The following is a 16,388-nucleotide window of genomic DNA, read 5'->3' on the forward strand; positions in this document are numbered from 1 at the left end:
AGAGTAGAATGGTGATTGCCAGGCGCCGGGCCGGGGGGATAGGGAGTTGGTATTTAATGGTTATAGCATTTCAGTTTGGGAAGAGGAGAAAGTTCTGGAGATAAATGGTGGTAGTAGTTATACAACAATGTGAATGTACTTAATGCCACAGAACTGTACACTTTAGAATGGTGAAAATGTTAATTTTTATGTTATGTGTATTTTACCACAAAAAATAATTTCTCAAAAAAAAGCAAATTAAAAAGAAAACTAAAGTAGATAAATTTCCCTTAAGACTAGTCAAAACCAAGGGGGTCCAGCAAATAAATAATATTAGCAATAAAAAAGTCATAAGAGGGCTTCCCTGGTGGCGCAGTGGTTGAGAGTCCGCCTGCCGATGCGGGGGACTAGGGTTCGTGCCCCGATCCCGGAAGATCCCACATGCCGCGGAGCGGCTGGGCCCGCGAGCCATGGCCGCTGAGCCTGTGTGTCCGGAGCCTGTGTTCCGCAACGGGAGAGGCCACAGCAGTGAGAGGTCCGCGTACAGCAAAAAAAAAAAAAAAAAAAAAAAAAAAAAAAAAAAAAAAAGTCATAAGAGATGTGGTAGTAATGAACCTACACATATTCTTTAATAGGAACATTGTTAAAATGTTAAGTTTTCCTAAAGTGATCTTTAGAGTGAGTAGAATTATAACCAAAATTCCAGTGAAGTATTCATGGAACTTCATAAGCTGATTCTGAGATATATATGGAAGAACAAAACGCCAAGAATGTTTGTGACATTTCTGTATGGGTCTTACCCTTCTAGATATTAGGACAAAATCAGAACAATTAGGATGGTGCAGAAAAATTAAAAATGGATCCTTCCCTCACACCATACACTAAAATCAAGTCCAGGCACGTTAAGACTTAACTGTGAAAGGAAAAGTAAATACAACTTTTAGGAAATAGCATAGGAGACTATTTTTATGATCTTATAGTAGAGAAGGATTTCTTAAACAAGATACAGAAAGCACAAACAAGAAAAGATTGATAACCTTTACTACGTTAGGATTACCAACTTTGGTTCTTCAAAAGACAACATAAAGAGAATAAAATGGCAGCGTGTGAACTGGGAGAAGATCTTTGCAATTTGTATAACCAAAGAGGGATTCATACCCATAAAATATAATGAACTGTCACAGATCAATAAAGACAAATAACCCAATAGAAAAATGAGCAAGTACCACACAGTCATCACACAGAAGAAAATGGATTTGTGAATTTGTAGAAAGACTCTGAAGATGGCCTGGCATATGCATATCTTATAACCCAGAAGCTCCACTCTTAGGTCTGTACCCTGGAGCAGTGGTTCTGAAAGTGTGGTCTTTGGGTCACATGGCATCAGCATCGTCTGAGAACTTGCTAAAAATACAAATCTTCAGACTCAACCCCAGATCTACCAAATAAAACTCCAGCGGTAGGACCCAGGGATCTGTGTTTTGACAAACAACCCAGGTGTTTTTTTTTTTTATTCTGGTGCTGATGTAATTCAATTTATACAAAAAGATATCCACACAATTGTTTTTATTATAAGAACTGGAAGCAACCTGCATGTCCAACCATAGGATGGATAAACAGAGAATAAAATAATTCACAGTCCTCAAATGAGAATGAACCAAAGCTGTGATCTTTAACAGGGAAGAATCTCAAAGACATAATGTTGAGTTTAATAAGCCAGTCATAGAAGAATACACATATTATGATTCTATTTACATAAAGTAGGAAGCTAACAATATATCGCTTAGAGATACAGATATTAAAATTATAACAAAAAGCAAGAGAATTAACCCAAAATTTGGATAATGGTTACCTTGGGAAGAGAGGTGGCAGAGGGGAATGTGTGCTTGTGGAGAGGCCCATAGTGAGCTTCTAAGATATTTACTGGTAATGTTCTGTTCCTTTAGCTATGTGGTAGATATATGATTGTTCATGTTATTTATAACCGTATATCTTTTTCATACATTTGTTTGTATGTTAGCTATGAGAGGCAGTGCAGTCTAGTGGTTAACAGTGTGGATCTAGCCAGACCACCTGAGGTTAGATCCTGGTTCTGCCCCTTCTAGACTTTGTGACCTTTGTGACCTTGGGGAGGTTTCTTAACCTCTCCATGCCTCAGATCCCTCATCTGTAAAATGGGGGTTCCAGTAGTCCTGACCTCATCCTTATATATAAAGTGAAGTGCCTGGTATATAGTAAGCACTACTGGGTATTTGTTGTTGTTATTCTATGTTTGTTGCTATACTTATATGTTTCATATATTTCACAACAACAACAACAAAATTCCTTCAGGAAAAAATTAAAGCTAGACATTCTTTCTCTGTCTAGAATTGTTTGTATAATTTTTCTCAGGCACAAAGGAATCGATGGTCCCGCAAATAAGATTCTTTTATTTGAAGTCGAATGCATTATTTTTCCTGTTGAGCTTTTAGTTTTAATCTGTGTTTTATATCCTACTTGTTAGCAACATTCTCCTGTTGATTTTCTCTACTGTAATTATTTTCATAAAGCTTTGCGAAGCCATCTGACAGGTATGAGTGAAAAGGCACCCAACACTTTTTAAAATCTCTCCAAGCTGGCTTGGTTTTCCTAACCAGCCCCTGTCTCTCCGTGGCAACAAATCTGCCCTCCAGGGAGTGGTCCCCTGTGGGCAGTGCTGTCACTGGGCAGGGGTATGCCAGGTCAGAATAGGTTCCTAGGTTTGTGAGATCTGTTACCTACAGGGCTTACAGGGTTCTCCATGGAACAAAAGGGCAGGAAAGAAAAAGGTTTTGAATTTGCCTTTCAGGGAAGATGGCAAACCAAAGCCTAAGAAAGAATCCCATGTCAGATAGATGAATGAGTGAAAGGAAAAGTTATAAAATGGGCATAGTTTCATTGCTAAGAGATGAAATATCTGGCTGGAGATCAGAAAAATTCTGGTTGGTTTTTGACATCTTAAAACAGTGAGACCTTATGGGGGAAGCTATCTTCTTTGCCAAATAATTCCCATTCAGATTCATTCATCTGGGAAATATTAAGGACCTATTTTATGAGCCATGGCCACTGGGGAAGAATTTGTGAAGAAAACAGATCAGGTCCCTGCCCTCTTGGAGTTTAAAGTCTAGAGGTTACAAAAGCATAAGGAAGTTAGAATATGAATGATTAAAAAGATAGCACGAGGGATAGGCAAGAAAGCTTCCCATCGGAAGGGATGTCTACACTTAAACGTGAGGAGTGAATGAGTGTGTGCCAGTCAATGCAAGGTGGGGCAACATCGGGGAGAGAACATGGTGCTTTCAAGGAACCCAACAGTCGGTATGGCTGCCTGGGCTTAGTGTGGGGTAGTGTCCACAGATGAGGTGTGAGAGGTGAATGGGGCAGGTCGTGTCAGACCTCAAGCACTGACAGAATGAATGTATGAATGAGAAGATTAGCTGGAGGGAAGAGAGTCTGTGATAATGATATGGAATTTGTGTAATTCATTCATTCTGATCTACAATCAGAAAACATTCTGGACAATCTGATGGTGAAAATATGAGGTATGGATTGTTTCTCTACCCCTCTGTGCTCCTTAGTAATTTAAGCCATATTGGGAAATCAGATAAACTTAATTTATTTCAAACTCAGGCCTTAGGCATTATGTAAAATGATGTTGTCTTTCATGTGTGTGCCATATTTGCATGTATCTTTGTGATTTGGAAGGAGGGTACCACACTCACACCCAGGCTTAGTGTGTTTCCTTGGGACGTGCATGGAGAGCTCAGTCCCAAAAGCCACGGCAGTGGGTTTCCTGACAGTGCCCTCCCAACCGGGAGCTGTTCTGACCTTGTCATGCAAAGTAGAAATAGGAGTGGAAGTCGTCCTAATAACTTTTAGCCTAAGTCATAATTTCTGTGATGAAGAAAGACCCGTTATCATACCCTTCCCGTGGCTCTGTGAGTTCTTACTCAGCCAGAAGGATACATTTCTCCCCAGATGTAGCCCAGGACCACAGGTTTGCCTATTTAGTCATGTGAGTGGTGGGAATAGAGGGTTTCTGGGTCCAGACCTGAGGGGTCTGACCAGCCTGGCCGATCGTTTGATGGAAAATGAGAAAGGGAAGATGCAGTCTACAAGGTGGGCCTCCTGAGAGATAGGAAGGGCAACAAAGCAACAAGAACAACAAACTGTTTCTTCATTTGACGTTTTGAATGGGCCTGTTTTACTTTGAGTTTTGCTTCGTGTTTGCCCAGTTTTGTCTAGAAATTCAGCAGGACAGCAGGCAGGGAGGGCATTAGTCCTGTGACAGGAAGGACTTTAAGGTTTTGCCATTTGATTTTTTGGCTTTTGTTCATGTTGTGTGTAGTTTTTTCTTTTTCTTCTCCTCTCCGTGGCAGCCGTGCTTGACAGATTGCCAGCACTGTCTTCCTCTGATGACATCCTTCCCAATAAAAAATTTTAAATACCATCTCCCCCTCCAGGATGCATTGTGAGGGAAGAGGTGATTAAGAGAGAGAGATGTTTGCGAAGTTCTGACCCTCACACCATCCTCTCTGGCAGAGCTGGGGTAAAAATGAGCTATATGACCTTCCTGACCCCAGCGTATCTTATTAAGTCCTTTTGCTGTTTTGAACTGTCTCGAGAAAGGAACCAGAAAATTAAAAGGAGGCCTTGTGGACAGGCCCGAACATGCGTGCAGTTGCTCTTTTTCTTTCTTTTCTTTTTACTGGATTATGCCCTGAAGTGTAGCAGAGCTGGCAGCTCCTTGCATCCTTTGTGGGGTCATGAAATGAACCGTTGATAGGAAATAGGCCAAGTTCACATTTTCAGGTGGCGTGGTTGGAATTCATCGGGGTTGGGCTACACAACCTGTCATTCTCTTTACTAATTCCAGTAAGATTCTCTTAGGAGGCCTAAACATCCTGCAAAATTTGGAAAGGGTGCTCAGAGAAAGGCGTGGAAGGGGTTTTCTGAGGCAAAATATCTTGGACTGATTATCTCCTCTGTAAGGCTGGAGGTTTAGTGGCAGGTCTCCCAGAAAGAATATTCAAAATGGAGGCAAGTATGTAAGTATGCAAAGAAGATGCTTAGTAATATGTTAGAAAGGAATAAATTGTTAATATTACTAACGGAGATAGGTATGGGCAAAGCTGAGTGGACCTCGGGCCAAAGGACGCGTGAAAACATGTCATGGATTTACATTCCAAATGCCCAGGCAAGACTTGGCAAGGATTTTTTTGCCCAGTCCTTCATTTCCCAAAACCTGTCTGTGGAAACCTCATCTTGGTAACTTGGACCAAATGACCCTCAGTGCCCCTGCCATGTCACTCTGGGGGCTTATGAAGGGGTATTAAATCTGTAAGTACCAACACACTGTAAACTCCAGACAGCATCTCCCTAATAAGAGAAGCCTTCTTGATGGTCACGCCTCCAATGTTCTTCATATCCATGCTGTCCTTGGCTCTGCTAACTGTGTGTCTCATTGATGAGGAAGAGATTAATCAGTAGAAAGTTAACAGTAAAACACCCACCAAAACTGACAGCAGGATATTAATGCAGGTATTAAATGCTAGTTTGTATTACCTTGATAATAGGAACCATTTTGGCAAAAGACAAAGGTTCTTTTTATGAAATGTTTCTGTGAGTTGGCTGAACTAACTTCTCCCACTGCCATATGGTTCTGAAAAACTGCCTCAAATGTAAAAAGGAAGGGTTCCTCCCATCGCCGGCCCCGACCTCACATCAGTTACAGGTTTTAAGAACAAATTGGTGAGTGTTTTATCTCGTGTTGAAGACTAGATAAAATCTGCATTTTTGTTTCTTTTGCAATGTTGAGCATATTCAGATCCGTGGGAATGTGGATGTCAGCCCACCATCCCGCCCTTGACAGCCTCTGGACTGCCCACTGCCAGGCCCGCCTTTCCGTCCTCAGTGCTGCTGATCTGGCCATTGGAGCAGAGCTGTGTGGCCACTTAGTTGGAACATAAGGGCATTTTATTTATTTATTGGTTTGTTTGTTTGTTTGTTTATGGCTGTGTTGGTTCTTCATTGCTGCACGCGGGCTTTTTCTAGTTGTGGCGAGAGGGGCTACTCTTCATTGCGGCGCGCGGCTTCTCGTTGCGGAGCACGGGCTCTAGGCGCGCGGGCTTCAGTAGTTGTGGCACACGGGCTCAGTAGTTGTGGTTCACAGGCTCTAGAGCGCAGGCTCAGTAGTTGTGGCGCACGGGCTTAGCTGCTCCGCGGCATGTGGGATCTTCCCGGACCAGGGATCAGACCCGTGTCCCCTGCACTGGCAGGCAGATTCTTACCACTGCGCCACCAGGGGAGCCCCCATCAGGGCATTTTAAAGGGCTTCCCAGGGACGATGCAGAAGAAAATAGTCTGCTATGCCCCCTCCTATCAAAATGAACTCGCACCACCTTGAGAAACCAGGAAGCTGGTGCCGGGGCAGAGAGGTGGGCGAGGCCTGGTGGGTGTTCTCGCCATCTCCCATGGGGGTGGTAAGCTCTCCCTAGTCCGTGGCCTTGCACCTGCTGACACATAGACCCCCAGGGGACACAGGGACAGTGTTGTGGGCAGCGGCTGTCGCTGTTCCCGTGTCTCAGGGTACTCTGCCTGAGTGAAGTCCCCGCACTGCAGGCGGGACAGAAGCTGGTGTGAGCACCTTCAGTGGCTTCAGAGCCAGACAAGGGACACGTGTGGCTCAGCTCCCAGCAGTGAGCCTGAGGCGGGCCTCCTCCCAGGACAAGTTGCCTGGTTCTGAGCACAGCAAAGAGATCCCTCCAAGTCACCCGCCCTCACCCCACCTACCCGTTACCATAGATCCCTGCCCATGTTCCCAAGCTTGGGAGAGCTTTTCTACCTCTTAAATCTCAGAGGCCTGCTCAGAATGCAAAGAGGATTCCTTCTCCTGTTCCCATCATACTCTATTACTGCGGGGCCTCAGCAGATGGAAGCTGCCTTTTATATGCAAATATTCGGAACCCATTAATTCCCCAGTTCCTGCCACCTACCCTCCCTCTTGTAAGACCCTGTCTGTACCATCCAAATGGCAAACAGAAGTTCCTGCCCAACTAGAACTGTTGGCTTTAAGGCCAGGTTACAGCCTGAGGCCTGAAACGGACTTATTTTTGACACTCCAATCTGCTGATTCAGATGTGGTCTTGTGGGAAGAGACTCTACAAAAGGTGGATGACTGCGGGCAAAACTCTTGGTCGGGGAGAGAGGCCTTTTATGTCTAATGAGGGAAACGCTTTAGGAAGGTTCTGTTCACCCCGGCAGGACCTTTGAGGCAGGCACTAGCATTATTCCAGATTCGAGAGGCTAGGGAGTTTCCCCAGAGCCCCCGATGTGGGCGGTGGTGCAGCCAGGCTGGGACCCGTGGCAACCCAGCCCACACCCGGGGCCCTTCGTACACCCCACTGAAGAGGTGAAAGAGCTCAGAAGTGCCCAGCGGTGGCAAAGACGACAGAGACGATGGAGGACGTGCCCTCTGGCCTCCTTCCACCCTGACTTCAGCGTCAGTGGTTGTGAAAAGAGCCTCTGGCCTTCCCATGGTCCTTCAGCCCCTCTTCCTTTTCTGCTTTTCTTCCCTCCCCTACTGTCCCTCCCCTGCTCCCTCCTGCTCGGCCCGAGGAAGCCTCTGCGCCAGGCCCTGTGCGCCTGCCAAGTCAGACCCCTCCCGGCCGCCGCCCCTTTCAGCAGAGCTCGGCCGATCAATATGGAAAGCTTCAGCCAGAGAAGAAAAATGCTCTCAAAGTACAAAACTGGTCTCCCTGGGAGACTCTTCGTTAGGAGGGGTGAGTACCCCAGCTACTCCCGCACTACTTCCCGGATGCGGTCTGACCAAGCCTTCCGTGTGAGGCCCTGAGGTGCTCCCCCACATCCAGCTTCCAGGATCACGGGGCTCCTCGGCCCCTCGTCATCCCGGCCGGGGTGTAACGGAATCCACGACCCTTTGGCTGTCATTAGCTGCACCATATTCTTCTCTGCTGCTCTCCTGTATGTTCTGTATTTGTATTTCATGTTTTGACTCAAATTCTCTCCCGCTGCTTCCTGTGCCCTTCAGTCTCTGGCACGTGTGCCTTTTGTGTTCAGCCTCAGCACCAAACTCAGTAGAACCCTCCTGTCTTACTGCCACATGAAGCAGTCTTTTTCATTGTTACCAAACCAGACAGCCCTTGTCAGGTAGAAATTGCAGGAGAATGAAATGGGGGAGAGGAGAAGCAGTCCTTTCCCTCCAGAGGAAATGTTTCTTCTTTTCCTCAGGCACCAGATTTGATATAAAGCAACCTTAAAGGTGGTTTCCTGCCTGGGGCAAGATGGTGCTTGACTAAGGATGCTCATGAGTTCTAAAGTGTCCATCAGCCTGGCTGAGATTGGAGCTGGGGCAAAAAAAAACCTTCTCCTAAGAACTAGGTGCCTGGGGTTGTGTTGAGTTGATCAGCTTATGAGGAAAGATCCCCACAAGCGGCCTCATTTTACCTAAACACCATTTGTGACTTCATTTCAATACTGTGTCTCCTGTAGCATGAAGGAAACATCAGGAAACCAGTCCTAGAGTTCAGCTGCACTGTTCAGTTACTGCAAGCAGCATCTAATCAGTGCCCTTCAGTTGTCCGTGCAGACTGCTCTTTTACAGGGGGGACGTCGCATTCGCATTCGCTAGGGAAGCCTCGCAAAGAGAAGTCAAGTGGAGGAATCTGCGCTCCTGGCCACAGTGTTGGAAGAAATGGTCCCAAGGCATTCTCCCTAAGCTTCCCGCTCAGGTTGGGGCATCCTTCCTGCGGCACATGGATGATGACAAGAACCTGATGAAACTGAGGCTCTGTGAGGAGGGGGGTGGGTAGGCCCGCCACACAGGGAAGTGTGAGGCTAAACCTCACACCACACGTAGGGTGTGGGGATCCTAGGCCAAGAATCGCACCTAAAACATGTTCTAGAACTGGAAGAACCCATAACGTCCCCCAGTAAAGGCACATTTAAAAATCTCTGTAGATAACCCAAGGCACACAGTAAACAACCCTACTGAAGAGAGGCTTCTATCTTACCTTCAAACCTACCATGAGAAAGGATAACTAGATACAACAGAGCCTTCCCTCTGTCCCCCCAAAGAAAACCTAACAGAACAGGATGAAAGAAACTTTAAGCATGTACAAATAGAACCACAAGGTAAGAAAAGGTGGATTTGGAAAAGAACCAAATAGAAATTTGCAAATGTCATTGAAATAAAGTAACTCACTGAATGGAGAGAATAGTATAGTAGAGATATATAGAGAATAGTAAACTGCTAAAGTATGAATTCGTGAACTGAAAGATATTACCAAGAGATTTTAAAAAAACAGGAAAGAGATTGAAATCTGGAAGGTAAAATGAGAAGGATCTAACAGGAGAAAATATAAAATTATGGAGAAAACACAAAAAATAAGAGGGGAGTCAGCATTCAAAAAGTTCATGGTTGAAAATTTTCCAGAATCAGAAATATCTTCTCAGTTTGAAGGAGTAAAACTAATTTCCAACCATGATAAATAAAAAGAAATCCTCATTATTATGTCTCAGTGGAACTTCATACCATCAACAACAAAATATCAACAATAACAATTTAATAAGCTACCAATGAGAAAAGACGTTTACTTATTAAAAAAAATGAGACAAGGGCTTCCCTGGTGGTGCAGTGGTTAAGAATCCACCTGCCAATGCAGGGGACACAGGTTTGAGCCCTGGTCCCGGAAGATCCTACATGCTGCGGAGCAACTAAGCCTGGGCACCACCAACTGCTGAGCCTGCGCTCTACAGCCTGTGAGCCACAACTACGGCAGCCCACGTGCCTAGAGCCCGTGCTCCGTAGCAAGAGAAGCCACTGCAATGAGAAGCCCGTGCACCGCAATGAAGAGTAGACCCCCACTCGCCTCAACTGGAGAAGGCCCGTGCACAGCAACAGACCCAAAGCAGCGAAAAATAATAAATAAATAAATAAATTTATTTAAAAAAAATGAAACAAGACAGACTTCTCAACAAGAGAGGTCAGAAAAGATGAAATATTATGTCCAAACGGCTAAGGTAAAATAAGTCAGTCTAGAATTCTATACCCGATAAAGCTATGATCCAAGATTTAAGGCAAAAGTAAAGATTTTTGTGGCCCCAAAACTTGGTGAGTTTATCCCTCACAGACCACTGTTAAAAGCATTACTAAAAATGTACTTCAACAGAAGGAAATCAAGTCCAGAAGAAAGGAATGGACTTCGAAAAGCAAAGAAGTTAGTATGTTGGTTTATATACATTATAATAATGACTTTTAATAGGAGTTAAAAACAAGGCAAAATTAAAATACTAGGCAATAACATGACAGATGAAAGAAGGCATTCTAATATCTTTTTATTTTCTGCAGAAGGACACAAATATTGATTGACATATATTAAAAACTTAAGCATAGCTGCTAAAACAACAGAAATAATCACTTCTCAACTAGTAGAGAGAGGAAAAAGGTATTCAAGAAAGCAATCAACCTGACAAATCAAGAAAGGAAAGAAAAATAGAAAATACTAAATAAATTTTACATATGTATGTATATGTGAATGATGGCAAACATAAATTCAGAATCGCGGTTTTTACAACAGGTTTAACTTGCATCTTAGTAACTATAAAGGTGAGGTTTTATTTTAATTAGCCATCTACCAATAATGAAATACACTTTAAATAATACAAAGTTTAGAAGTCCTACAGTGCCTTGTGGAATTTATCATTGGCGAATATCAGGTTGAGAAGGTAGCGCTGAAAACGACTACGATTTCCTACTTAAGAGACTGGGGACAGCATTAACTAAGGATGATAGATGAGAAAGTCCCACCTTGGCCGTGAACGTAAGTTAACATTTATTGACTCTTCCCGAGTCCTAACTGGGGCCTACCAAGGAAAGTAAGAAGAGCTGTGCCCTGTGTCATGGAAGCCCAGACATAGGAGAACTTGGAGTGTGCAGTGGTGTGGTGGGCAAGCCAACCTCAACACCTCCCACCTCTGCAAACAAAAAGGAGAACTCAGAAGAAAAGACAGGAAATGTCAAGAATAAAGAAGATGGCCAGAAGTACCGTGTCTGTGCTGGAGAAAGGTCAAGTGGAATGAGCACGGAGAAGTGTAGTAGGCCGGATTAGCAGGGTACTGGGCCTACTGGTAAGAAGTGAAGGAAGAAAAAGGGAAGGAAGAAATTGAGGAAGCAAAAACGGGTCTTCTCTCTCTCAAGAGTTCACCCAAGGGAAGACAGAGTGGATGACAGAGAGAAATGCAGGCTCAAGGGAAGTTATCTTGGCATAGGCAATAACCAGTTTTGAGAATAAAACCTTAATTTTCTAGAGCCCTTGGGTTTCCTGGGTAACCATCTTTTCTAGGTGACCTAATGCCGCTTTTTAAAATATCAAAGCTAATTTTGACCATTTTTTCAATATCCAAAGTCTCCAGCAATAGTAATATCAGGATGGTCTCTTGCCTTTAACTATGGATGATGCTCTTATGTGACTTAAATAAAATGAAGTAGGCACTGTTTTAACTTTTTGAATTGAAGTATACTTGATTTATAATATTGTGTTAGTTTCAGGTGTACAGCAAAGCGATTCAGTTTTAAATGTATTTTTTTCAGAATCTTTTCCATTATAGGTTATTACAAGATATTGAATATAGTTCCCTGGGCTACACAGTAAATCCTTGTTGTTTACCTACTTTATATATAGTAGTATGTATCTGTTAATCCCATACTCCCAATTTATCCCCTCCCCCCTTTCCCTTTTGGTAACCATAAGTTTGTTTTCTATGTCTGTGAGTCTGTTTCTGTTTTGTAAATAGATTCATTTGTATTATTTTTTTAGATTCTACATATAAGTGATATAATATTTTTCTTTCTCTGTCTGACTTTATTTAGTATGATATTCCCTAGGTTCATCCATGTTGCTGCAAATGGCAATATTTCATTCTTTTTTATGGCTGAATAATAGTCTATTGTGTGTGTATATACACACACAAAAACACACACACACCCCACATCTTCTTTATCCATTCATCTGTTAATGGGCACTTGGGTTGTTTCCATGTCTTGGCTATTGTAAATAGTGCTGCTGTGAACACTGGGGTGCATGTATCTTTTCAAACTAGAGTTTTCATCTTTTCTGGACATATACCCAGGAGTGGAATTGCCAGATCATGTGGTAGCTCTATTTTCAGTTTTTTTAAGGAACCTCCATACTGTTCTCCATAGTGGCTATACCAATTTGCATTCCCACCAACAGTGTAGGAGGGTTCCCTTTCTCCACACTTTCTCCAGCATTTATTGTTTGTAGACTTTTAAAAAAAAATTATTTATTTAATTAATTTCTTTTTGGCAGTGTTAGATCTTCGCTGCTGCGTGCAGGCCTTTCTCTAGTTGCAGTGAGCGGGGGCTACTCTTCGTTGCGGTGCGCATGCTTCTCTCGTTGCGGAGCATGGGCTCTACACACACCGGCTTCAGTAGTTGTGGTTCACGGGCTTTAGAGCGCAGGCTCAGTAGTTGTGGTGCACGGGCTTCGTTGCTCCGCGGCATGTGGGATCTTCCTGGACCAGGGATTAGACCCATGTCCCCTGCATTGGCAGGTGGATTCTTAACCACTGCACCACCAGGGAAGTCCTGTTTGTAGACTTTTTGATGAAGGCTATTTTGGCCAGAGTGAGGATCACCTCACTCATTGTAGTTTTTATTTGCATTTCTCTAATAATTAGTGATGCTGAGCATCTTTTCCTGTGTCTCTTGGCCATCTGCATGTCTTTCTTTGGAGAAATGTCTATTTAGGTCTTCTGCCCATTTTTTGATTGGGTTTTTTGTGTTCTTTTGATATTGAGATGTATGAGCTGTCTGTATATTTTGGACATTAAGCCTTTCATTTAACCTTGTTCTGATCTCAGCTGTTGCCCCATGACTGTGGGACCTGTGATTTACCACAGAGACCAGTCCTGACTTCCTTCATCTGTTTTTTTAACATCTTTAAGTAACTTCCTTTTGCTGCCAGCCATCTTTTCTCATTACTTGCCATAATCTTCTGTGTCTAGTTTGCTCATGAGCTGAGTTAAGGTGTGTTCAGCCCTGACAGATGAATCTATGAACTAGTATATTGCCTCAGCCAGCTTTCTGAACTTGAAAGGCTAAGGTCTAGACCCTGGTCAGTCACTAGGGTAATAAACATCAACTGATATTGATGGTAGCCTTTCCCTGTGAGGTTTTATCTCAGACATACAATTCAATATAAAACCCAAGAGTAACCTGGGGTGAGCATCTGAGAGCTCTTCTGAATATAGTATATGAGTGGCAGTATGTGGATAAGGGGGCATGTATTTGGCTCTTTAGCCAAAGGCCTCTTTGGAGTCCTTTCTGTTTATTTCATGATCCCAGTAGGAAGAGAACCCTCAGAAGGGCTACCTGGTGGCATCTTCCCTCAAGTGTAACTGGAGATACTTCTGCCTCAAAACTGATAATTCTCTCAATAAGGATAGAAGAAGAAGGTGTCTCTCCTACTCACCTACCACCCGTCCTCTAGGAGGAACGTCACTTATTTTGTATTAACTAAAATAGCCTCTCTCTGCCACCTTTAGTGTGTGCTGCACTTCTCTCTGCCTGGGCTATCTGAGTAGACTTGAGTCTCAAAGACTCTACAGCCTGGAATCTTAACAATCCTGAGATTATTTGCTATAGACCTTGTTCTTAAGTAATGTAACAATGGGGCTAGATGCAGGTCTCTTTTAACATGAGAGTCGCTTAATCCATAAGTTTTATTTTTTATTTTTATTTTTATTTTTTCTGCGGTATGTGGGCCTCTCACTGTTGTGGCCTCTCCCATTGCGGAGCACAGGCTCCAGAAGCGCAGGCTCAGTGGCCATGGCTCACGGGCCCAGCCGCTCCACGGCATGTGGGATCTTCCCGGACTGGGGCACGAACCCGTGTCCCCTGCATCGGCAGGCAGACTCTCAACCACTGCGCCACCAGGGAAGCCCCATAAGGGATTTTAACAGAAGAAATGAAAGAAGCTTCTGGTGTTCTGAATTCCATAACTCGAAGTTCTGAAGGCAAGGCCGAGTGACATTCCAAGCAGGGAAAGGCAACAGTAACATCAGGGTTGTCTGTTGTTTAAGGTCCACAGGCTGGCTTCCAAGAGGCCTTCCTTACAGGGTGACATTTATTATCTTGGTGATTTACCAGAGGCTGGCTTTTAGCTTCTCAGGTTCAGAAACTGGTTTAATCAACACACAGAGAACAGATTCATTATCAGAGCTGGGCTCACCTTAACCAAGCTTTCATGATTGATCTGCAAACTGAAGAAATGCCAGTTGATGTTTATATGGAGAAATAGGACTGACGTTCTTAAAGTACAAATGACTAGCTCACTCTTTCTCTGTCGGCAGGCCACACAGGGAGGCAGATCATAATTAGAAGGTTATATGGTGAACATGAAGTCAAAATCAAGGGAAACTGTAGAAGCTAAGAGTCATCCATCCTCACTAAATATGGTCCTACCAGTGGAACTGAATTTCTTTGAAATCTGTTGGATAAAACTCTCTCTGCCTCAATCTGTATTTGGACAGACACCTGCCAATGTTTTTGTCTCTTTGTTTTAGGCCTCAAGGCTAACCTAGGCTACATACACCCAAATCACCTCCCACGTTAAGTCTTTTTCTAGATTTTAATGCTTCCCATCCATTTATGGCATAGTCATTATTCTTCTTTGAGTTTATGCCCTAAGTCTCAGTGAGCAATCTTATTTTCAAATTCTTGGGGATCCCTCACTGTACTTACAGTGGTGAAGAGAAGAGTGTGGCATTGATGAGGGTGGATGGTACAGCTTGACCACACCGAGGTTTCCCAGTCATGTACCAATAATAAAACCTTCGCATTTTTACTATGCTCCTTTGCTACCTGCGCTATCGTTAACATTTTTCTTTAAATCAACTTACTTTTTAAAAACAATTTCTTTAAAAAGGAGATTTACCCCTACCATAAGTGGAAAATGACCATCCTTTGTCCTAAAAGCAACGTGGCTCTAAAAATAAACATTGGAAACAAAAGTTCTTATTTTTCCCATGTACTTTTTTAGCTACACACTGTTTGCTGTAGAAAGCTCTGAGCCTGAGCAGATATGTGTTAAAGATACACCAGCACTAAACTGGGACTCTCTTGTTGACATCAAAATTCTCAAAAGAGGACTGAAAAGCAGAACAATTTAGGAGGTTATTTATGTATGTAGAATCTTGTCCATCTACCACCTAACTAGTAGTCTCACATTAGGCATCACACATTTGGGGAAAAGATGTCCTACGTTTTTGTGACTTTAAGGGTGTTTGAAAACTGTTCATACAGTTGTAGTGATGCCTCCTTCCCAGCCTCACCTGACCCCCGATTCTGCCTGATGCCACACTGACAGTCTCATTCCTGCTTCTCCCTGTACAGGTACACACTGGCGGCTCAGGACCTGGTGATGCGTGCCCGTGGCGTCCTGAAGGACAGAGGATGGCGGATATCCAATGACCGACTGGGCTCAGGAGACGACATCTCTGTATATGTCATTCCTTTAATACATGGAAACAAACTGTCATGAAAACAGCCCAGGGTTTTAGAAGGACAGACGGGAAGAAAGCTGGGATGCCTCTGGGCAGGGTGGGGCTGGGAAGTGCCCCAGCAGAGTTCCAGATGATGCCACCTCTTCCCTGTCCAGATGGGAAGCTTGCTGCTGAAAGCCCTCTGGCTAAGCTTCAAGAGGACCCTCGGGTTTCAGTTTCCTCTTTAGTAACAGGTCTGGATACTCAACAAGAGCAAAACATAAAGGCTGCTACTGAGTGTTGTGTTTCTGTTGGTTCCTTTCATAGGCCTCCTAGGTGGCCATTGCCCATTTGGGGGCACATCCATCATATTTATTTTATCCAGAGTAGCTGGGGCAGCCCTTTTCGGGTGTCACTGGCAGAAGACTCTTCAGCCTGCCAAGCTGCCAACTTCCCTACGGGTTAAAAGTGCTGCATTGGAGAGTTGGGGATCATGCCTCAGAAGATGTAAGCGCCCATCTTCTAGTAAGCCTGAGATTTATTTCAGGGAACACTATCTGTGTTGTGTGTGTGTGTCTGTGTCTTTCTCTTTCTCTTTACTGTTTTTTGGTGCCGGTGGGGTGCGGCAGGGATTTTTTTTTTCTTTTTCGACATTCCTTGAATCTTAATTGTTTTCCTTCCATAGAACAGGCTTGGGACTTTCCAGGCCCCTGTCGAGGAATCTGTGTGTCCAAGTCCAGCCCAGACTGTCCCCACATCCCGTAGCCCACACCACCCAGGCCGCCATCTGGAGCGGTGCCCTGGCTGATGGAGTTCAGTCTTTGTTATGTAACAGTTTGTCCCTGAATTGCATTTTGTCACCAAAT

General features: G+C 43.8%; 1 protein-coding gene across 1 annotated transcript in view; it reads left to right on the forward strand.

The window, feature by feature from the left end:
* PPM1H (protein phosphatase, Mg2+/Mn2+ dependent 1H) overlaps window positions 1–15,724 on the forward strand; it is a 265,272-nt gene extending 249,548 nt beyond the window's left edge. The window contains exon 10 of the mRNA XM_060112773.1: window positions 15,434–15,724. Coding sequence (XP_059968756.1) covers window positions 15,434–15,581 — 148 coding nt within the window. The 3' untranslated portion in view covers window positions 15,582–15,724. The remainder of the gene's footprint in view (window positions 1–15,433) is intronic.
* Window positions 15,725–16,388: the final 664 nt, after the last annotated feature.

This window comes from Mesoplodon densirostris, chromosome 11 (genome assembly GCF_025265405.1).
Source record: "Mesoplodon densirostris isolate mMesDen1 chromosome 11, mMesDen1 primary haplotype, whole genome shotgun sequence".
Classification (NCBI taxonomy): Eukaryota; Metazoa; Chordata; class Mammalia; order Artiodactyla; family Ziphiidae; genus Mesoplodon; species Mesoplodon densirostris.